Source organism: Mytilus californianus, unplaced genomic scaffold (assembly GCF_021869535.1).
Source record: "Mytilus californianus isolate M0D057914Y unplaced genomic scaffold, xbMytCali1.0.p SCAF_12, whole genome shotgun sequence".
Taxonomy (NCBI): Eukaryota; Metazoa; Mollusca; class Bivalvia; order Mytilida; family Mytilidae; genus Mytilus; species Mytilus californianus.
The window spans coordinates 33,043,672-33,068,086 of NW_026262604.1; the positions used below are offsets into that span (position 1 = coordinate 33,043,672).

At 32.6% G+C, this 24,415-nt stretch overlaps 1 protein-coding gene across 1 annotated transcript; it reads right to left on the reverse strand.

Annotated features, from left to right (window-relative positions):
* Positions 1-988: 988 nt before the first annotated feature.
* LOC127721724 (calpain-5-like) lies at positions 989-23,558 on the reverse strand. The gene is made up of 12 exons (XM_052228521.1): positions 23,425-23,558; positions 21,390-21,692; positions 20,290-20,531; positions 17,186-17,369; positions 13,716-13,891; positions 12,638-12,712; positions 9,772-9,922; positions 8,503-8,625; positions 7,130-7,326; positions 4,520-4,641; positions 3,071-3,231; positions 989-1,314 (listed from the first exon to the last, which is right to left on the reverse strand). Exons 1-12 carry the CDS (start codon positions 23,437-23,439, stop codon positions 1,132-1,134), a joined length of 1,932 nt encoding a protein of 643 aa, XP_052084481.1. The 5' UTR covers positions 23,440-23,558; the 3' UTR covers positions 989-1,131.
* Positions 23,559-24,415: the final 857 nt, after the last annotated feature.

The following is a 24,415-nucleotide window of genomic DNA, read 5'->3' on the forward strand; positions in this document are numbered from 1 at the left end:
TTAGGGGGTTTATTATCATACCATCATAAAATATATGAGAAGAACATAACCCGTATCATGCCAACAACTGGTTTTAGAACAAATGTGTTTATTTCCGATGCAAAGACCCTATGAGTGAATCAATATTAATACCGAAATATGCCATCTTCAATGACCTGACAACAGTATCGTAACTATATCCCTTCTGAATAAATCTGTTTAAAGGTTTGGTTAACTTTTGAGGTGAATGCCGATATTTTTGTGCTTTGTAAAGAATATTGCCATAAAATATTGGATGTGAAATACCTGAACGTATAAGATGTCTGCATGTTGATTTATATTTACGAATAATGTCCTTGTACCGATGCTAAAATTTAGTAAATGTTTTGACTAGTTTGTGATATCGAAAACCCTGGTGTAATAATTTTTCAGTAATACAGAGATTTCTTTGGTCAAAATCAAATACGTTGTTACATACACGAGCGTATCGAACAAGTTGAGATATATAAACACCATAAGATGGCGACAAGGGAACGTCACCTTCTAAAAATGGATAATTAACAATAGGAAATGAAAAATCATCTCTTTTATCATAAATTTTGGTATTAAACTTCCCGTTAAAGATATAGATATCAAGAGCCAGGAAAGGGCATTGTTCATTGTTAGTGTTAGCTTTATTTAAAGTCAGTTCAGCAGGATAAATCTCTTTAGTATTGTATACCATCCCCCAGCATTACTCCACTTCACTTGGGTACTTATTTTGGAATAGCTTGTAATATTGCTAGTTATAAGTTATCAATACTTATAACATAGCTTGATAAAATTAAATAAATTAATATTTAAACATTACTTGCAGTTATACCCACACGAGATAGTAACAGTTTGAAATTTAACTATCAAGAGTGACTAAATTTTGCAGTTGTTAAATCTCTTTCTTTAGTGAAGTAATAGACACTGCCGGGTGCAATGTTTCCAAATAAATTTGACGGGAAATTACATGAGACAAATATAATCAACGATGTGGTTTGTCAAAACCACTTTAATTGCATACGGAATTAGAGAAAATTATATAAAAAATATCTCAGCAGTGAATGTGCTTTTCGATGCTGTATTTGTGATACATAATCGAAACGATGAAATAAATACAAAAGTTTACAAAAATTGTAGATCGGGACTCGACTGAACAAAAACATGAATGAATCCCGATTTCTTAATGTATTTCTCTTTCTTTCTTCCAAACACGTCGCATTTGACAGATGTGCCCTCTTCGCCACCATTATCGATAACCCTTGCTTGACAACAAAAATCGTCAACTATCTTATTCCTATTTAATACCTGAAAGAAGATTTGTACATATAAAACGATTTTTTTATACTCAAAGTCTCTTGAAGGGGTCGTTATATAGTGATGAAAGCGTCCCCCATCTTTCTTTCTTGCTTTTGATTGATTGACTGATTGATTGGTGTTTAACGCAGCATTATTGCAATATTTCGTTGCGGTCAGTTTTTGTTGATTGAGAAATCCGGAGTGACCGGAGAGAACAACAGACCTTCGGCAGGAAAACTGACAATCTTAGTCAATTGAGATTGGAGTCGAGCGCACCTGCCACGTGCGGGATTCGAACTCACAACCTTATTGTTGAGGCTAGTGATACAATAGTTCGACTACTCAGACCACTCGATCACCGAGGCCCCGTCCTGCTTTTGCATCAATGTTTGCTCCTGAACTGCTGGACAGAGTTGTTTGAAACTTCGAATATATTTTGTGATGTTGTTTTTTTTACCTCTCATTTGAATTTTTCTTCCACCCGGATTTGGGGTTTACTTTTGCACAAAATGGATGTTATCATAGCATCACAATAAATTACACATTGAAATCCGTTTCTCCTACTAAACCCATTTTAAAATTTAAATAAAATTCTCAGAACCTTCACAGTATAATGCCGATCTGCACCTTAATATTTGTTTTATTCAATATAATTATTCTTGGGGTTTTCTTTAGAAAAGCCTTAATTTTGCAAAGGCCTGGACATCAATTAACGAGCCTTGCTTGTGGTACATCTAGTAATGTATAGTGTTTTGTCCGACTAATGTCTAAAAAGTAAAATAACAAAATTACCGAACTCCAAGGAAAATTCAAAACGGAAAGTCCTTTATCAAGTGGCAAAATTAAAAGCTCAAACACATCAAACGAATGGAAAACAACTGTCATATTCCTGACTTTGAACAGACATTTCCTTACGTAAAAAAATCAAGGATTAAACCTGGTTTTATAGCTAGCTTAACCTCTCACTTGTATGACAGTCGCATAGCTATCCATTATATTGACCTCAATGTATCAACAAAACAAATAGACATAATAGGTAGACATGTCAAAAATTGGGATACAGCAGTCAAAATTATGTTATAATCTTAACCACTATAACACAAACAACTATGTCAAAAAATAAAAATGAAAAGGCAAGTAGACATTCTATAGACATAGCACATAGGCAAAAATGAAAGACAAGAATACAAAAAATGACCATAGCACAATAACACAATGGCAAGATGTTTAAATACCGAGCCACGCCAAAAGGATATTATCAAAATGGACTAAACAGTACAGGTGTAAAATATACAAAAAAGGGTAGTTAAGATGATAAACAACGTCAGTACCTAGAATCTATACTCCAAGACCATCATGTATCATTTGTGAGGTTGATACGTGATATGTATCAACAAGTTTCATTTATTTTGTTTCACTCCCTAGATAAATCAACAGCATAAGACTTTGGAAACGTTCAATATGATCTTTATGTTAATTTTGTTGCTGGCATAAATAAATCTTATACAGTTGTACACTACTGTGGATTCATTTCTGTCCTAGGTTACCAATTTTGATATTGGATTAGATGTTAAAGATAACTTTTCAAATTTGATATTCGTTGATTACACGCAGTCAACGGAACGACGTGTTGTAAAAAATATTGGCATGTACCGATTGTAATTGCGCCTGATATAAGTGACATGTGTTTCCGGATTGTCCTTCATCATGTACGCTCGTGATAGTATATTTTGGATTTCAAATACAATAAATATAACTAACATACCTCTATAATTATAGGTTCATTCGGCTTTTTACGATAAAATGTAACTTTAACATGTTCGAAGTCGGATTTAGTTTCCCATTCATTTTTCTCGTTGAGGGCTAATGGAATTCTTGATACAACCTTTTCACCTTCACATTGTACCACAATTTTTGGAGTAAAATCTACAATAAAATTTGTGTACAAAATCTTAATGAATGAATGAATTTCCAGGTGTCTTAACAGATAGAAAGGTTACATATATATACTATAGTTAAGTTGTACCGCATAAATATCTAAAACTGTTCCGAATTTAAGAGGTTAGGGTTAAGAGTTTTACATTGTTTTATTGTATTTCTGGTGATTTATCAACTTTATCCTATGAAGAAAATACCTTCCGTGTTTCTTCTGAATACTTTCTTTTTATTTTCTCCACCTTTTTGACGTGTGTGCGTCATGTCGTAAACATTGGTGATAAGTGTGTTAGTCAATAAACATTTAAATTCGTTATCACTTACACTTCCTGTTTAAATTCTGGTTCAAGATGAAGTCGGTGCAATAGACTATTTTCCTATTACCGACTTATGACTCAATAGTATTTAATTTTCCGACAGGCTTCCCTATTCTGTGGTAGGACATTATGGTACTCGATTAAGAAAAAGCAATTCAAAGAAGAAAATTAAGCTAACAATCGGTGCAATTTAGAAGATTTTTTTTTTCTATTTTCTATACACGACAAAATCATTGCAAAACAGCGAATCTCCCCCTAAATTGTACCGATTGTATGCTTGATTTTCCTTCTTTTAGTTTTTTACTTGACTGAGTACAAGTACCATAATGTCCTACCATATGAAAGGTAACAAGCCGAAAAATTTTATACTCCGGAGTCAAAAGTCGCTAATATGAAAATGTGTAAGCGGTAAGATAAATTATTCAGATTTTTTTTTCTTATATTTAAAAGCGTCAGAGGTAAATTCGTGGTCAAGTTGCATAGCCTCATAAAGTTCTGTAAATATTATAGACCAGCAAACACATGTATTTTTATAGAACCAATCTTCTTTATTGTATGTCAAATCTCCTCAATTAATGGAATTTGACCCTACTTACTCAACAATGCAAGCTTCATATTTTGCATTGTTTCATTATCACTTTTATAATCTTTAGATGAATAATGTTCAATGCTATGTATTTCGATCTGTTCATAAGTATTACTGGTAATTTCAACAGCAGTTAGAGTAAATAAGTGGGAGTAGGAAAGGTTTCCATAAAAAAAAAAGGAAAACTTAAGTTCCATACTAGTCACTAAATCTGGATGAGAACAACTGTTTGAACCCTGCCCTTAACATTTTGTAATTGTGTGAAAAATAATTTTCAAGCGTATCACTGGACTATAACATTACGGTTGAATACATTGGTAATAGATAACGTTCCGAAAAAAAGTTATATATAATCTTTAATTACATATTTTCATACCTTCGTCCTTTGATCCTTCTGGTTTTTGAATATTTTCTAAACTCAACACGGCAAGTGTTGTAACCATCGATGGCAAACTTAAACAAGGCCATATTGTCGAAGGCCCTTCTTCAGTTAATTCCCTTTGAATTTGCAAACATGTAATAATGATTACAAGTAAATTAAAAAGACAACAGTAGCTTATTGACAAAACATGATAACGATATAATAATAGGGCTTTGAAAATGTGAGGTTCTACATGTTTTGTTCCGAATCCTTACATCGTTTCAACGTCATGTCAATAAACACGATAAACATTTTTCTTTTTCTGCATTTTTTTATATTTAATAAGTGTCATATATTTTTTGATTGTTTATAAAAATGTTTTTGATTGTTCATCCTTCAATAGGCTTCTTTTTTTTGCAGAGTTATATGACGTGTTGAAATCAAGCCAATTGGAAACGAGTATTGCTAGTTACAGAAAACTGTCAACAAGAAGTTATAAAAGGAATGACTTACACCTTTCGATTAAAACATAAAAACCAGAGCAACATAAGTGTTCAAATTATTGTCACAGGAAAAATGACTGCTGGTTACAATCTAAATCTGAATACATCATTTCTTATAATGATATTGTGTTTCCGACAATTAAAACCTGACTAACCTTCATTCGATAACTTTATAAAGCACTAATGAACGATGAACAAGAAAAAGAAAATAATTTGAAATTTGCATGTAGCAGCATAAACACACGCAGAGTTAATTCGTTAAACGACGGAATCGGAAATACAATAGTAACGTTATAACTTTTGTGATTGATTGTTGTATGCTTAACGCCCAGTGGTAAATATTTTCCTAGGACGAAAACAAATTAACAATCCATACAATAGGTATGTCCTGCAAGATAACGTCGACCTGAAAGACAGGAGGGAAATTTGAAATGCTATAGAAAAACTAAGATAAATTGGATAGGGACTGAAATTTAGCCTTGCAACGGGCCACCTTCGTACCTTTAGAGTTACTACAATAGTTTGTACAGTTTGCCCGGCACCCATTTTTACCCGTGGATTCGTACTTATACATCCAGCACAGCAAAACGAACGCCCCACTGTGGCAAAAGTTTTACTGCAGGTCGAAAGAAGACTAAATGTAACCATATTTCTTTACCCTAGTCACACTTTGGGCAATTATGGTAGAAAACTTCTGACGATACTTATTGCTTTCATACACTTTTGCACTTATGGGGATGGAGTGGTCATTTTCATAAAAGATTCACTATTTTTGAAAGAGCAAAGAAAAACTAAATTGTAAGAATACACACACACACATATATATACCCGGCGTATATCGGGTTTTTTTTCGCGTCGGCTTTTTTTCGTGATTTGATGACAAAATGGGCAAGTTAAACTGTCGCTGTGTATAATTTTCGCTGAATGGGAAAATACACGCGAAAAAATCACCGTATGGTGTTGTTAAATGTGTAAACAAAATAAATTTGATTGACTGACAGATAATCGATTAATAATAAATACGTGTACTGCAAACTAAAATACACATATTCGGATATCTTTCAATAATCGTTTAAATCAAGTTCATTGCGGTATGGTAAACAATGAAGGTTTTGATCAAGTTTGTGCTGGTATAACAGAGCATTTTGAAAGCATATTTGTGTATATATCCGTTAAATTGTGATTTATTTTATTTTAATTTTTACACTAAATGTAGAATGTTCAGGTAATGACAACAATCAGTAGACGACGGTAATTAACATTTTTGAACATGTCATTTTCTGCTGTGTTGTTAAAAGGTATAACATGTATGATAAGCCTACCCAACAGAAAAATAGCCTACAAGATTTCATGGACCATGTTATATAAAAATGTATACAAATTCAAGAATACAGGAAATGTTGACCTTTCAGGAACACTAGAGTTCACCACCAGCTTTCATAGGGATCTTGTTGCACAATCATTTCTGTTCTTTTTTTCTACTTTAGACAAAAGTGTTTTGCCTTTGCTTAATGTATGGGTTTTTACTCCCCCTTTTCAGGCAACCACGCAAGCAAAAAACAACATAAAAGCTATTGAAAACACATTTTTGATATCAGACTTTTACTCCTTTTAAATAAAAATGAAAACTCCTTTTTGTTCTTTTTTATTTGTTTTTACCCTTTTTAGTTACATAATTTCTCGTCAAAGTTTCTCAATCTATTAATATTTTTGTTCGCTTAAACGGGTGCAATAGCATCGATAAGAACCTTATTTGGTCTAAAATTTTACTAAAATGCACAAAAAAAACCAGTAGATTTTTTACCCATGACCTTACAATACATATGGGCGTAACGTCACGAAAAGCTACATTTTTTCGAGAAACTGCAGAGATTTTGGTAACATAAAAGGTTAATGCTTTCAAACACTTTGCTGTCCATTTAAATATATATCTCACAAGATCATGAAACGACAAACAACATACACGAAACTCAATGCAAAAACATTCGTATAGACGGTATCGGATAACAATCTTAAAATCTTATATTACTTGATGATTTGTTATTCAGAAATGTTAAATACCATTTAACTAAAATTCAATACAAAATCAATAAAATAACGTTTATTTATGTTTGATAAATACCTTACACTAGCTTTACCGTGGGTATACAGTCGCAACAGGAATGGACCATGTTCTTTCTGATCTTTGGTACATGGTATGATTACATATCTGCCCCTGGACAACACTTTTTTTCCAAATACACTCCTAGTTTTGATCATATCGGGTGGTTCAATAAGTTTACCCGGTATGTGTAATCTGTACAATCTATTCTCTTCAACCTTTACAACAAAACATACAGCTTTGTAGGTCTTACAACTTCAATGTTTTGCTCAGTAGTGAATATTTATTTAATATATTCAAAGTAATTGTATAAAATTATTGTTGGTATTTTATATTTTCTTATGAATCAATTTTAATTCTAAACATTAATCATTTCCACATCATTTTAATATTAAGTCTTAACAACGTATTTTTTTCTTATTTTCTGTTTCTTATTTATGTATAAGCAAACTCTATCAAGTATCGTTAAGGTAGAACAGTTACTGTCACTTAGTGATTTAAAATCGAAACGTTTCCTCGTTTTTTAACAGTGAGATGATTTTCTTGATCACCCCTCAACATCTTCATAGTATATATCAATGGAAAAGAGAAAATGAAAATTGAAAACTAATTGTTAATAAAACAATTCGGAGTCGTCCCTTCTTCAAATTCAAGTTTGATGATTTTCTCCATTAATTTTAATATTTGTTGTCTACAATTCCCCGTTATTATATATAGAAAATTGGATAACACTAAAGATCCAACTCTCACTCAAGTAAATTTCACCTTTGCTGAATTTTACTCTTCTTTTTATGTTAAATAGCTTCTAACATATCTACTTATTTATACATTCAATGCTTCAAATGCTTGGGTTTGAGCGTTACTGATAATGGTAAAACCAGATAAGTGATTTGGACGCATTTATTATAAAAACCACATGAAAGATATTAGAATTTGTTACGCCAAACGCACAGGCTCGTTTCGTCAACATAAGACTCGTCTCGGATCTTAAGTCAAACAGTAAAACAGTTAAATTAGAAGATATTATAATAAGATCTAATACAGTAAGACGTGTTGCTAGTAAGTTCAAAAACAGAGTCATTGTATTGGCCAACCAGTGATTGTGAGAGTAAAACATGTTACGTTTGACCTACATGTATGAACATCATATTTTCTAATGACCGTAAATTACAAATATTTACCAAAATAAAATTATTTCTTACTTCAGACAGGAGGATTCGTATTACCGGGTCTGGATAAATATGGAGAGTACTCAGTCCTACCTTATACATGTTATACTATAACAAACTTGTCTGTGCTAGACATTCCCAAAATTAAACCCTGGGGTAGTAGTTTAAGATTATTTTCAGAAAGAAGCAGGAATGCAAACATAAAAAAAACTCATAATTATATACCTTCATAATCGAATATCCAATTGTATTCAATGTTCTTCCGGTATGCGATTTGTTTGGTTTGATATCATGCTGCTCCAGGGACACAACGAGTTCATCTTCGTCTTTTTGTATTTCAATGATAAACTACAAAAGTATGTGTAAAGTTGCTACGTAAAAAAATGAAAAAAGACATGCATGAATCATAAATATAGACGATGACTCAGAACGTCAAGGAGAAAACAGCTAAACAACACAATTTAAACAATAAAGACGTTCAATTGAAAAGTATCATAGTACAATTTAATTGGGATCATTTTTCGATTCAGAATAATTTTTTTTTTCACAAAAGACTAGGTATACATAAATTCAGAATCATATATTCTCTAAGGATTGAATTAATCTCATATCATCTTATTGTCGGCATAAGTTGTGTATCACCTCATCCATGAAATATTATGATTTCTTATAGTAGCATATTTCTAATAAACATTCATAGATACTTTTAAGTTTTCATTTGTTCAAGTACAATTTTGTCGTTTTACAGCAGAATAAATTCAACAATTAACCAATCGGTACCAATACATGTATTACATCTGACAGCCATTGTTATATTGTCCAATCAAAATGAATCGATTAAAAAAAAAACGTTGATGTTCACTGCTAAAAAAAGTTTGATTCAGATTGACAATTAATTTGTTGTTTTTGTTGTTTATTCATTAATCGTTAATTAGGGCTGGTTTTTTTCTCGTTCAAATTATTTTTCATGTTTTCATTTCGGGTCCCTTTATAGCTAACTATACGGTATTTTTATTGCGCATTGTTGGTGGTCCTAGGGCGATTGATCGTTTACATGATGTTGTGTGGTCTCTGATGGAAAGTTGTAGGATTGACAATCAGACAACATCTTTTCATTTTGATAAAGTAGATGCAGAAAAAAAGTGACACTGTGGTTTATCATGGGGTAGAACTTATTGGCCCTAGTAATATGAAACATGTCAACCGATTTGTATATTCCCTAATCATTAATTCGTGACGTTTTTGTGAAAATGATTAAATTAATTGCATATGTTGAGAAATTAAAATAAATGACTATTGAATGTAGCGGCCTGATTTGCGACCCACGTTCAATTTACCACGACTCTACAGTGAACACGCCTGATGCGGTTTGCAATAATTGTCCTTTTAGACCTAGCCGAGATGACAACACGAATGAAAGATGATAGCAATAGTTCATTCTTGTCCTTTTGACCAAATGAGATAATACAAATCATTATATTTTACTAAATGTACCTGTCGGTTGCTTAGGAATGACTGTGATTTATAGTCACAACCACCCGAACGACCTGTCCACTCAGAATGCCGTATAAGTTCGTTCGATGGCTTCACAATATGGCATATGTCAACATTTGTTAAATGGTTTAAAAAATCATCAAACGCCATCCTGTTGAATAATAACTGTCTTTCAGATAATTTAAAAATTGAATTAGTAACAGTATATATACCTCGAAATTGAACATACTTAAAAATCAAAAGAAATAAAATGGTAATATACGATAGTGGCCAATTACGTCGTTCCTCCTGTAAGTAAGTACATGTAATGCTATATGTTCTTCTGAATGAGGAGACCTATTTTTGTGTGTCGCATCTCCGTCTTCCAACAATAGTAAACCGATTTGGATTTGAAATGGTCATTTTGATCTAAACAGATCTTAAAAGACTGAACAGAAGAGGTTGTTCGGTTATTTTCAGTCTTTCAATCAATATTCATATTTATCCACTGCGAGAGAATCTGTTCGCTCGCAGTCAATTAAAATATGTTAAATGTTCACTCTGTTCAGCTGTCTATCCTTAGACTGTTCAGTCTATGTTCCGACTGTTCAATCTATGCTCAGACTGTTCAATCTATGTTCAGACTGTTCAATCTATGTTCAGACTTTTCGGCCTAGGTTCAAACTGTTCAGTCTATGTTCAGACTGTTAAATACTTGCCGTTTATCTTTAAACATCAGCAAATACTGAATTGTCTGGCAGGCTACTGCACAAAAGTGAAATGAATGCAAGCAAGTTGTCTGAATTTTACACAGAAGATAAATTTGAAAATTGACTGAAAGTCTGAATTGGAGTAAATAATTTATTGTCCAGACGTTTCCGATGATGTCAAGATCAAAATGACCGTTTAAGACTTAAGTTTGTAAAAGCGTTGATCGTGTGCACATTTATTAGAATGAAACGCTTCCGCGCTTCATAAAAAATGTACTTCGGTCAACACTTTTACACCCCAAAAAATTTACAAAAAGAAGCATTCAATTCTTAAATGGTGACTGTTAAACTAATGTAGCATCAATTTCAGTCGTTTTCCTCATTACTCCAGCTTGGGTCCAGCTTTTATGTTGATCGATGTAAACCAGGAAACATGATAACTTATACAAATATTAAAGGCATTACATGTCAAACGAAAGTCTGTAGCATGTTAAATTGGGGAGGGGATAACTCTTGAAATGTATGACGGGAATGAATTTCTGCAATTTTAGGACAAATTTAGGAGTTAAGTATTACAGGTGACAGCGGACGGACAGTGATATATAACTATATAACACAGCTATTGCCAAAGTCGTAATAGAATGAAGAAACGATTATTAATAGAGAGATAAAACCAATATAATATTTCCGAACGTTTTAGAAGTTGATGGAATGACAAGTGGTAAACATACACCCAAATAAAACTACAGACAAACTTAAGTTCTCCAGAAAGATAAATAAAGGCAACAGTAGTATATCGCTGTTCAATAGTCGATAAGCGATGTCTGGTCCACTCTGATACTGTGCAGCTGATCACTGTAAAAGTTCTATAGACGGAAACCAAGTAGTTAAACAAATACGGGATCATACAAAGAGCTATTGCAAGCAGAGAAAACTGTTCACCTAAGTCATTGCTTGATATCATGAAATGACAATACAAATACTAAAACTCCCTGCTGAAAAGTATACATGAACATTCCGTTTGGTCACTAATCGCAATGTCCTGGTATTATTTTAGGTGTACATGAAATATACGGACAGGGCAAACGAACGCTATTGACGGACTTATTTATCATATGGATCGAAATTCTTTTCGGGTGCCACAAGTTGAGCAGGATCTGCACATCAGAGATAACTTCCAGTTTTATGTGGGATTCGAGTTAGTCCTTGGGTTTTTGTCATGTGTGTTTTGGGTACGTTTGTTTGTCTTTTCGTGGGTTTTTAGATGTTTGCCATGGAATTGTCAGTTTGTTTTCGACTTATGAGTTTGAATATCCCTTTTGTATCCTTACATTGTAGCCTCACTTTTGATAGATACAATTGTTGACACCGTTATTGCATAGTTATCTGTTTGTTGCTAAAGACTCTATGATCAGTTGCAATCTCGGAGTCGTTTAGATACTTTTGTGGTTGTGTTTACTGTTGACATTGACATATACCTAAAATCTCCTTTTGTTCAGATTGAGTCTCTAACGACCATGAACAGCCCTTACAATGTTCGACCAGTAATTACCTCTGTAAAATCTTCTACTATACATTCGACTCCTATAAATCGACTGATTCAAAAGACATGTCAAGGATTAAGTGTCTAAATCCTTGTTCACGATTACACAGGTAACGTTGTCCTATAGAATGATAATGCATATGCCTGTATTTTACCGATGTCCAAATCTCGCAAATAGATTAAAAAGACAAACAAAGGTAACACACACAAACTGGGGGAACTGCAAATATTCTAAAAGGAGCTAGACCAGTTGCATTGAAAGGGTAAGCGTCTCTTGCTATTCTTGCATCATCGGCTATGTATTCAAAGTTTTAAGAGGACGAACACATGTCGCTATTTATGTTGAGATACTGACAAATCGTATCGGTTAACCAATTCGTGATGGTGACCGTTAAACCAACGTAGTGTCGATTTCAGTCGTTCTTCCTCCTAACTCTGTTGGAGTATATAAGAGTAAAATGTAGGAGCACACCCACTGTTGAAGAAGTCCATTAAAAGACTTATATTTTGATGACATTTTAAACATGAAGTATTTTATCTGCTATTTTGTTTTCAGTTTTCCACTGTTTTTGTTCGGCTCTTTTTTTTTAAAAGATAAAACACCATTATTTAATATAAACTTGTTCATTCTTACCAAAATTCTCCTTTGTCTTTTGAGAATTGCAGTTCAGCTTCTTGTGATGGACCCATTTTTTGCCATTCACTTGATCTGGAAAAAAATAAATAAGACATTTAACTTCTTTTGAAGTCGTCGTCTGCATAATTCTTTTTCGAAACATAATATAAGAGTGTGGTGCCGATATCCCAATTCATTAAACGTGTTTTTTTTAGAACCATAACTATTTACCAATTATCAGACACATGAAGTGTTGTATATTTCGTCTCACAACAGCAATAATATCTTACTGTGGTAGCCCAGAAAATGAAAAATACAACAATTGAGGAAGACCAATTTTAATGGAACTGTACAAAACCCCGAAACAAAACATTGTGTAATGTCGTGTTTACTTTATACGTATGACAACATATGAATGAAGAACACCTTAAAATGTATGCAATGCAATGGCAAGAAGTTCCGTCTGCTAAAAAAATACCAGACACGCAGATTGATTGAAGACACAATTGTGTGATTTTTGTAGTTAACGGAACAAAATAAGTGTTATATACATGGTATTAAATAGTGGTTTTTCTCGGGTTTGAATTTTTCCTTTGAGGGATTTTGTTTTTTGTTAAGTGGTAGCGGGTACAGATTGCCTATATTTAAACTAAACTACAAACAATGGAATACAGGATTAACAGGTGTGTATTCATTGTATATTGTATAATTTATTGCAATTTTTAGTATTATGTACTGTTCATTCATGTAGTCTACTCAGTATGTTTTCGTTGATACTATAAGAAAATACCGAATACGTAAGTTATATATGTTGTACATAGAAAATTCAATAAACAATACTAATATTAGCAGAGTCTACTACAATGTAAGATGTATATAAGGTTAAATTCTCAATCCAGCGAGTGGTCGATAACTCCCTTGTCTTTAATATCAATGGTAAAATTGCATGAGCTCTATAATTTATCATTATAGGGACCAGGACTCAAGGTAGTGAAGGGCAGGGTTTTAATCCACCGAATATTGAAATTTTAATTTTCACTAGAGATGCATATTGTGTGTTGGTAAAACTGAAAGAATAAACATTATAAAATCGTACGTTTCGGACCATGGACCATTCCATTCCACCTTTCCCCACGGATTAGCCAGTCTAATCATCAATAGTTTACTATTTCCCTGGCCATTCATTATTTTTTTTACTGCAGTAACGCTATAGCCATGCCCGAGAACGAAGCCTTGGGGTAATTCTTGTCCACGCTTGTCACCCGGTTTAACCTGAAAAAAATATATTTCTTTGTTTTATATATTACTTATTTCTAAATTGGGAATTGTGTCACTGTTTTGGGGGCTTACATTGTTACTTAGAGCTTATTGAGCATTCTGTTCGTTTTTCTAAAATTGCTTCGGTAATGTTACAAAACAAATACATTATGAAACCCATCATTAATACCAGGATTAAAATTATGTACGACAGACGCGCCTTTCGTGCACAATAGACTCATCAGTGACGCTCAAATCATTTTTTGTTTGTTAAAGCCAAATAAAGTACGAATGGAATTTGATAGTTTTCTTTAAAAGTATTTCATAATTTTAATTTTAAATTTTGATATTTATGTGACACATAATCAAAGAACTTAATATAATTTGTGTCAATGGGAGGCAAAAGGACATATCAGGATTCATATCTGTGTCCATAAAAATGTTGGTTTTTTTTTATTAGAAAAAGAGGACATCTGATGTTTCAAACCTCTTTGTTGTTATCCTTATAGAAATTGCAGAAATTTCCCGTGTCTTGAATGACCGCGTCTATTCGAGACATTCTATCAAGAAGGTAAAATGCGAGTCACTACTCACACGTCGTTTACATTTTATTTTATGATTCAGTATCGTATAAATATGTATAAGTACCCGTCCACGTCCACTTTGTGTTTTTGTTAAATGTATTTCTATTTGTATCCATCTAATGAGTTAAGCCTTTTTCAACTGATTTTTATAGTTTGTTCTTTTTTTGTTCTGTTACACCACTGTCCCAGATTAGGGGAGGGTTGAGCGCTCACAAACATGTTTAACCCCGCCACATTCTGTATGTGGCTGTCCCAAGTCTGAAGCCTGTATTTCAGTGGTTGTCGTTGGTTCGTGTCTGTCATATTTGTTTTCGGTAAATTGTTTTGTTATAAATTAGGCCGATAGTTTTCTCAATTGAATTGTTTCATATTTTTCATGTCGGAGCATTTTATATCCCACCATACGGTATGGGGTTTTCTCATTGTTGAAGGCCGTGTTGTTGCCTATAATTGCTTACATCCAATTTTTTTTTAACTTTGGTGGACAGTTGTCTCATTGGCAATCATACCACATCTCCTTATTTTTATATATATCATACACTATGATATACTACCTTGTATTTACCTTAAACTCTTTTACTTTATTAGAGTGTTGTTCGAGCACGAAAATATTATGCGTATTACTCTTTTAATCTCAACTGACCTTTCGTTCAAAGATATTTTCAAAGGACGTAACTAATGAAACTAGTATCGTGTGGTATAAATCGCCAATTTAGAATCAAAAGGATACATAATTAAGCTGACAAAGAACGCTTACCTTGTCAACGTACCCGGCCTCTCTACTTTACCTTGGTTTCCATCTATCTAATAGATTTATGAGATTTCGCAAGTAAACCAATTTTAAACTGACTCGATAATTTTGAACTGAACAGATCTTAAAAAACTGAACAATACATTGTAAGTCATATTTAGTATTTCAATTAATATTCAGACAATTTGCTTGCAGCCTATTAAGATCTGTTTAGTCTATTTTTTCCAATAGTTTGCTTGCAGTCAATTAAGATCTGTTTGGTATATGTTCAAACAATTTACTTGCAGTCAATTAAGATCTCTTCAGTCTATGTTTACACAATTTGTTTGCAGTCAATTAAGATATGTTCTGTCTATGTTCAAACAATTTCCTTGCTGTAAATTCGGATCTGTTCAGTCTATGTTCAAACAATTTGTTTGCAGTCTATTAAGATCTTTTCAGTCTATTTTTTTCAATAGTTCAGTGTATGTTCAAACAATTTGTTTGCAGTCAAGTAAGATATGTTCAGGCTATGTTCAAACAATTTGCTTGCAGTCAATTAGGATCTGTTTAGTCTATGTTCCAACCATTTGCTTGCACAATTAAGATTTTTTAAGTCTGTGCTCAGTAGCTGTTATATACCTGTACAAGGCAACAACATACTGAAATATCTGGAATGTTACAAAACAGAACTGGACTGCAAGTAAAATGGACTGCAAGTAAAATGTCAGAACAGTAATGAATATATTACAAGAAATTACATGCAAAATAACATGAAACTCCAAACAAGACTAAACGTTTCTTTTTTTTTCAGACTGTGCAGATGATATTAAGATCAAAATGACCGTTTCAGTCTAAAATTCTTTTACTAGTGTCTGAACAATCGTAACAACTATGGTATGTATATGTACATATATATACAAGTCTTAATTGAAAACAACGTTCAAACCTATGATTACGTTGGATAAAAACCGCAATTTTTATACGTGTGCATGCAAAACAAATTTCTTGGTAGAGGGGTCTTAATACAGCACAAATAACATTTTCCAAAAGAACAAATGAGTGCAAAAGTATATTTTAACAAGACGCATTTGACTAGCAGGTCGAACAACTGATGTTCTTAAACCCTGCTGACTGCCATTGGCGATTGCCAAATAAACGGATCACAAGATGTAACAACATAGATGTTATTATAAATTTATAACCAAACAGAAAACAATAAACGTGCGGAAAAGATGGTATGCCGCAAACATGAGGTGCAAAACTTTGTACACCATATCCGGATTTCGACAATAAATGTCTCTTCAATGATGTTAGGAATGGAAACGGTATTTGGAAGGCCATATAATTTACCTCAATTTAGGATAGACTCTTGAATTTTGAAAGAGTCAAAATAGGATGAACGGATCATATAAACCCGAAGGCAAATATAATACAAGCCTAAACGAAAAAATATAAACAAGTCTTAATTGAAAACAACGTTTAAACCTATGATTGCGTTGGATAAAAACCGCATTTTTCAAACTTGTGCATGCAAATCAAATTTCTTTGGAGAGGGGTCTAAATACAGCACAAACAACATTTTCCAAAAGACCAACTGAGTAAAAAAGTATATTTTAACAAAACGCATTTGACTAGCAGGTCGAACAACAAATGTTCTTAAACCCTGCTGACTGCCATTGGCGATTGCCAATTAAACGGATCACAAGATGTAACAAAATAGATCTTATTATTCATTTATTACCAAACAGAAAACAATAAACGTGCGAAAAAGATGGTATACCGCAAACATGAGGTGCAAAAATTTGTACACCATATCCGGATTTCGACAATTAATGTCACTTCAGTGATGTTAGGAATCGAAACGGTATTTGGAAGGCCATATAATTTACCTCAATTTAGGATAGACTCTTGAATTTTGAAAGAGTCAAAATAGGATGAATGGATCATACAATCCCGAAGGCAAATATATATATATATATGTATCACGTTTACCTGAATAAAGCAAATTATAAGTGCTTCATTCTTGCAGTCGTCTTTCAGTTTTTCAAACAAGGTCTGTCGTCCATTTTCGTCTTTAATATTGACCAGATTAATTCTTTCAGCAACCCCACCTGTAAAATCAACCAGTGTGTCTATTGCGTCTCCGTTTGTTAACGATTCGTAGTCTCCATAGAGTCTGTTAAAATATTAAAGTAATACATTTTTACTCAGGACAACATTTCATGTCAACACAAAAAAAATGGACTTTTGATATCATCGAGGACGAAATTCCACCCAGCAGAGGCATTGACGTGTGCTTTCAAATTGCTATTAATAACTATTTTGGACTCTCTTGCCTCTTCTTAACCAATACAATATTTTTAGAATTAACTTCACTTCATGTAATATATTCATTGATTCGTATTATCAATCATCAATATATTTTTATACAGCTTATTATTAATTTCTTCCCATACATTTAATTAGGAAAACCCGGAGACACTTACATGTATTATCCCCAAAAAGCATGAAAAAGTTTATGTTTGCCGTGATGATAATAATTTCTCAAGTTGAAACAATAGTTGTTTTATTGCATTAGACTTTACCTGCTGATTATAATATTATAAATTATACCACCTCGGTTGTTTATTTTTAGCATTCTCATGTTTGTTTATTTTTAGCATTCTCATGTTTGTTTATTTTTAGCATTCTCATGTCAATTACGGTCAGGGATTGGGTTGACAACTTCAAAATGTAATCGATTAAATTACAATTACTTTGCTAATTTAATGTAATCGATTACATTTAATTGCATTCAACAACCAGAGCAAATACTTGTCGGATCGAGTTCATCCTGCGGCGGACTATTAAATCATTTTGAAATCCGAGGCAGTGTGTAGGTCTAGAACATAGCAGGTTTCATATTCTTATTACATTTACACGATCCCTACCATCTATCATCCCTCATTATCAATGTCATATACTTATATATATATATATATATATATTGATTACACTGGTGTCTTTGTCGTGGCTAGTAGCACATGTACAAAAGTGAGACGATTATATATATATGATATATACACAGTGATCGTTTTCTCTTTGACGTGCAATAACTAAAACATGAAGCGCTAAATAAACAATAAAGGGAAGTGTGACGCTCTCTCGGTAACTTGAAATAGACAGAAAATGGGTCATTGTTTGTTGACCTGCATAACACAGAATGACGGACTGTTAAATATATACACAGAAAAGTTTATAGTTGAAGTAAGATACAAAGGACAAACGTAGCTGAATAAAAGCCACACTTTAGATTTAAGATAATTCTATCTAATGGACAAAAACAAGTTTGTATTTTTATCAAAATACCTTTAAAAAGGAAATTTATTTGTAAAAAAACAATTTTGCTTAAATAATTGCTAAGAAAACAAGCTGTCAAATTGGCATGTTTAGTAAAAAGAAATAAGTTCAAGATGTTTCTCTTATACGTGTATTTTCAAACAATTGTAAAGTTTCTGTGCTCTACGGTCAAATATATCAATATCGAATGTCTATTGTAATTTATATAAAATTAATACAATGTCCATAATTATTTATGAACATCGAGTTTATACTATGTTTTGGTCAACATTTAACCGTTAGAAAATTTTAATTTATTTTAAATATAGGCTTTCTCATCTTTATCTTCAGCTGGTGCATCTCAAAATGATCATAAATTTCTTTCTTTATACATTCCATTCATATATAGACTCTGTGTTAAATTAACTGTACACGCTCAGTTTGATATTTGTGTGATTTCGATATTCATATCTCGTATATTACTATCAGCATAGGAAAGTTGTACATAGGATGTATATTACATCTGGCAGCATTTGGTATGACATGTTTCATAAATTTTACCTGTGCACACCTGTAGGGAGGCGATCATGCATGGATACCCGCATTGTGTAATGTAATGCCCGCCGGGAATTCGCTAGAATTACCGAATGTGTGACTTTGACATGACCTCTGGCAATTAATTTATTAAGCCATGACGATTATCAAGTAAGATAGAACCCAGAATGAATAAATGTTTTACATAGAAAGTTGTTTAACCAGAAACACATCTACATCATATTGACAGGGAATGAAACTCCGGTATGCCAGGCTTGTTTTGTGACTTTGTGGTATTAAGATATCACGTGATTATTTGTAACGAGATGCTATCAAGATAGCGACATGTAGTAAAATGATATTTGGATTTAAAAATCTAATTTGATCACAAATTTAGGAGAATAAAACTTTAATATTAATGCAAATGTGCATATTTATATCGAATAAACATAATATCATTTTTTTTTATTTTTTTTTTTTTTTTTGCGAAGTTTCCCTTTAAGTATGAATTATTTAATTATGCGTGGGACAATCACAAAAAATCAATTTTATGAGAAAAGGGAACACTCTCCTAACAGAAACATTTATGTGTGTGGTGCGCGATACTCTGATCTACAGATCGATACTTAGAAGTCGAGAACTCGCTGATATCCGCAATTCGGGTAAGTTATATGCGTTTAGACTGTTATATTAAGAGCAAACACGCGTCTCAACATAATAGTTTACTTGATTGCATCACCATTAAAAAACTATCAAGCAAAACTGTATTTTTTACTTTCATGCGCACCATACTTACCACCCTATCACATATACAATGTTATTGATTGATTGGTGATTGCTTTACGCCGCATCAGCACAAAAAGGCTATATCACGGCTACATATGCAATGTATATGACATAATTATGCATGTACTTTCATAAAAACATTGATATGATACCGTTCATAATTGCCATCGCATACGTTTACATTATGTCGATATAACTGAACTATGCTCACCTGGCGTACAAGTGGGAGGTAAAGCTGACTATTAAATTAGGTTTAACTCACAATTTTCTTCGGAAAATGCCTGTACCAAGTCAGAATTTGGCAGACGTTTTTCTCACTTATTCGGTTCATTGATAGCGTTTGATTTTGTCAGTTTTTATGGTCTTCCCCTTTTTGAATTTGCTTAGTATGGTGCGTGTATAGTGAATTGATGCACCATATTATTTTTTTCTCATTGGACTGTATACTTGTTACGTACTTAGCATAAGCCTTTTCTAACAATCCACACCAGAATATTTCACGAGTCCTTGATTGACAGAACAACAACCTATAACTTTTTGTAGGAAGATTTTCGTCGTCTACCTTCTTCGTTGGAAGATTATCGTCGACTACAATATTAATAATTTCTCCAAACCTCCAAAACTGAAACTGAAATACTCCTGCATAATCTTGTTTCTCCATGACTCCTTTCCATCCTTGTTTAGTGATATTTGGAATAACCTTAGATACATCAATATAAATTATTAAAAACAATTGAAATTTTAAAAACAAAACTATGACTGTACAGCATGGTATAATGAATACCTTTTATTTTACAAAAAACCTTTTGAGTTGATTTCGAAATGGAGCAATGAACATTCTGTTATCTTAAAAAAAGTTTGCTTTTTGTGGTTGTGACTAAACTGTGAAGTTAAAGTTATCATTGAAGGTTTATGTGTAATGAAAATACATTTAACACATTGCATCGGCATAGATTAATATGAACGTACCAGTTTTCCAGCTATTATTATTGTGTTGGCTGCTGAATTTGTTGTCTTTATCCCATTTATTGTCTAAGTAGTTATCGGATTTTTAAAGTAATCACGAATTCGACTTGTGGTTTGTTAAAAAATGTATCTATTGCTCTTTTAAGGTCTTCTAATTTTCTTCCAATTTCTCTTGGTTAGTTTAAACATTATAATTTTAAAATAAATCATCACATAATATAATTCACAACAACAAAAAACTTGAACTCTTTTCTCTTTGTTTTTAACTCATGGCTGAAGAGTTAGAGTTAGGGCATTTTTTATTGAGTGCATCTTTCCAGTAGTTTGATAGGCTGGTGGTGTTTACAGAATGGAGAATAATTGACAAAATAAAGAACAAAGGGTAACAAGAAAAAAGAATTGAGAATAATTTCGTGCTGATATTTAAGGAATATAGACAATTAATCTAAAGACTAAAGAAAAAAGACAAATGGCAAAATTACGACCAATGCCTATATCATGCATAGTATGTCTATTCGACCGTTCTAGTACACAATGAAGTGATAGAGGTCAATAAGGATTTTTTGTTTGTTTTATTGATTGTTCATCACACCTGCTCAACCCTTTTCTTGTACGATATCAGTGTACCAATGGCTGTCACAAACCACATATTTCCTAATTCTCCTTCGTGTAAATCAAAAGCGCTGAAGTCCTCTATTAGCTTTGGAGATCTACATAATTCTCCTGGCCTCTTCCATTCAATATCACCGTCGACTTTGCTATAGAATATTGATTTATTATTTGTTGGGAATTCAGTATCATTAAAATTTTCTCCTTTCTTTAAACAAGATTTTCTAATGGACCCATAGTCCTGTTTCTTGTACGTAACTTTCTTGTCCATCATTAAATTAAACACCTGTAAAAAAATAACACCCTTAATTACTAGTAACTTGCGGAATTAGATATATCGATATGATTTTCTGGGTTTATATCAATGAATGAATTTCAAGACTGAATGAGTATATAAAAAGAAAACAAAGAGCAGTTAAATGAATAATAGTGAACAATATACAAAAATGAAGGATAGGGATCAAGGGGATGTAAAATTATAAAGAATAAAAAAATCGGAGGCAAAACATAAAAAAGCAAACAAAGAATTGCCTATAATCTAAAAGATGATAAGATAAACATGGTAAATAACTCCTCATCCAGATCCTCACGATTACGACAATAAAATGAATGTCTGGCAACTGATACTGATGATGTTTAATATTTAGAATGCAGTTGCAATTAGGTCTAACCTCTCTTAAAATACCAGAACTTTTCTAAAGTAGCCTTCTCCCATGGAGGACAATCTTAGTCTTAACAAACACTCCTGACAGAAGCTGTGCTACAATATAACTCATTATGACAGTTCTACCATAGGAGAGCCATTACAGTTCTATCGCTAGAATAGTTCTAGACAACTTTATTTATTTTATATATCACACATTTTATCTATTTGGTTATTTCATTTGATAATAACATTTACGTCATTTTGAACTGTTCTTCCCTTGAACAGATTCTGAAATTTTTACCCTTGCACAAATCTAGACAGTTCTACTATAGAATTGTTTTTGGGCAACTCCACCCTTTATCTGATTCTGTCAATACTATCCTAATACTGATTCTGACAGTTCTTTCCTAGAACAGTTTAGGTTGTAACTTACTGGAACATTGACGAGAGTTTAGAACTGATCCCCACTGAAATTATTATTTTGTACAATATACAGTTTTAGTAACAGTACCAGCTATATAATTGAGCTCTGTCGGATAGAAATCGACCTTATGCAAGTGCACGTATGCATGTACATGTAAAGACGTTGATTGATTTTGGAACATTCAAATTCGAAACAAAAGATGGATTTTAGTCTATTTTGCAGGGTTCTTATAACAACAAAATTTTCAAACAGTTTCAGACTTTCCGTAGAGAATTTTTCAACCCGAAAAAGGTTAACAGATGTATTGATATATATTTGCAAAAGGTCGATTTCTATCCGACGCAGTTCGTATGTTTAAAGACAATTCAAGACATGCTCTTTAACAGATATAAACACATAAAGATGATTAAGGCTAAGATTTATAGCAACTGACAAATTGGAATGAGATGCATAAAATGTTTTCTACACAATGAAGACATTACATCTGCTAAATTTCGCATCCAGACCCTCAAGTAGCATCCGCATGTAATTTTTTTTTCTGTTAGATAATATGCAAATTCTTTCATGCTTCCGAGAAGTTTTTTTTGTTTTTACTTTCCTTAAGAATGCCGAATATTTGAAAGCCAAGGACATATAATTAAAGAACCAAAACAGTCGAAGAGCTTTGTGACCAAAAGGGACCTAAAACATTGCTAAATTCATATTAGGTTAACTTTGCCTGTGGGAGTTGACACCTTTGTTTCTTAATAATTTGTAGTTTTACTACAAAAAAAAAGCATTTTTAGAAAGGTTTGTAATTAATCATGTCCGTACCGAAGTACTAATTACCGAGTTTATGGTACCCTCAGCTACCGCTAGTTAACCAGCAGAGATATTGATCGATAAATATTATATATGTCCAATGTCAGTTTTATAATTGCAATACAATATTTAAAAAGAGTACATTACCCCTTCCGTGTCCATTTTCAAAACTTCTCTTTAAACCACCACATTAAAATTACCCGACGTAAGAAGCATATATCTCCAAGACATTCAAAAAAATGTATGTCGTTATTAGAATCATAGAGGGTAGTCGATTTGAATACGTATGCAAATTGTAATAATTAATAGTTTGAATAGCCGGTTTTTACGGGTGTGAAGCAATTGTTTTGTGTTTTGTATTAGATTTTATATTCTCTTATCACCAATTGTTCTCGTGAATTTGAACAAAGGATACATTTCTGTTATCATGAAACATTTATTACAAATGATTACTACCTGATCAAGCATTAAATTTATCCTTTAAATACAAAATGTTTTATGTATTTAAACTAAGTTTGAAGATACCATCAGATAACATAGACGATAACAGTGTATTGACTTGACATAATAAAGATACAATAATGGAGCTTAGCATTGGGGAAAACGCATGTCGTATCATCATTGCGTGAACACTGAGCTGAGAGTTCATCCATATATATTGGTTGTTTTTGTAGTCTTTCGGAGTGCTGGAAATCGCCTACTGTCTTTTCGAAATACATCTGTTCTATTTTATGGCCGCCTGCGTATTAGGTAATTAATTGACGGTAATGAATATGTATTAGCGTTTTACTGTTGCTATAGAGATAAGTGTGAAACGAGGCTAATTGATATCCTACATCAATAGAGTCGCATATGTTCAGTTTTCTGAAATACAAGCTGTGTTCACATTTAAAATTAAATGACAGTCAATAGATAGGGTGTTTTTAATATTTTACAAATGGTCCATTTAGCTCCGTTTAAGCAGCAATTAAAAGTCTACGTCCAGGAAAGATGCAAACAAGCACGGAGTTTCTAAAATTGTTCTAATTTTGATTAAAATACAATACAATACAATACAAATATGTTTATTATAGTGACATTGTGTATGACAAAATTATGTACACTATTGAAATATTTCAATTAGATTACACCCGCCCCA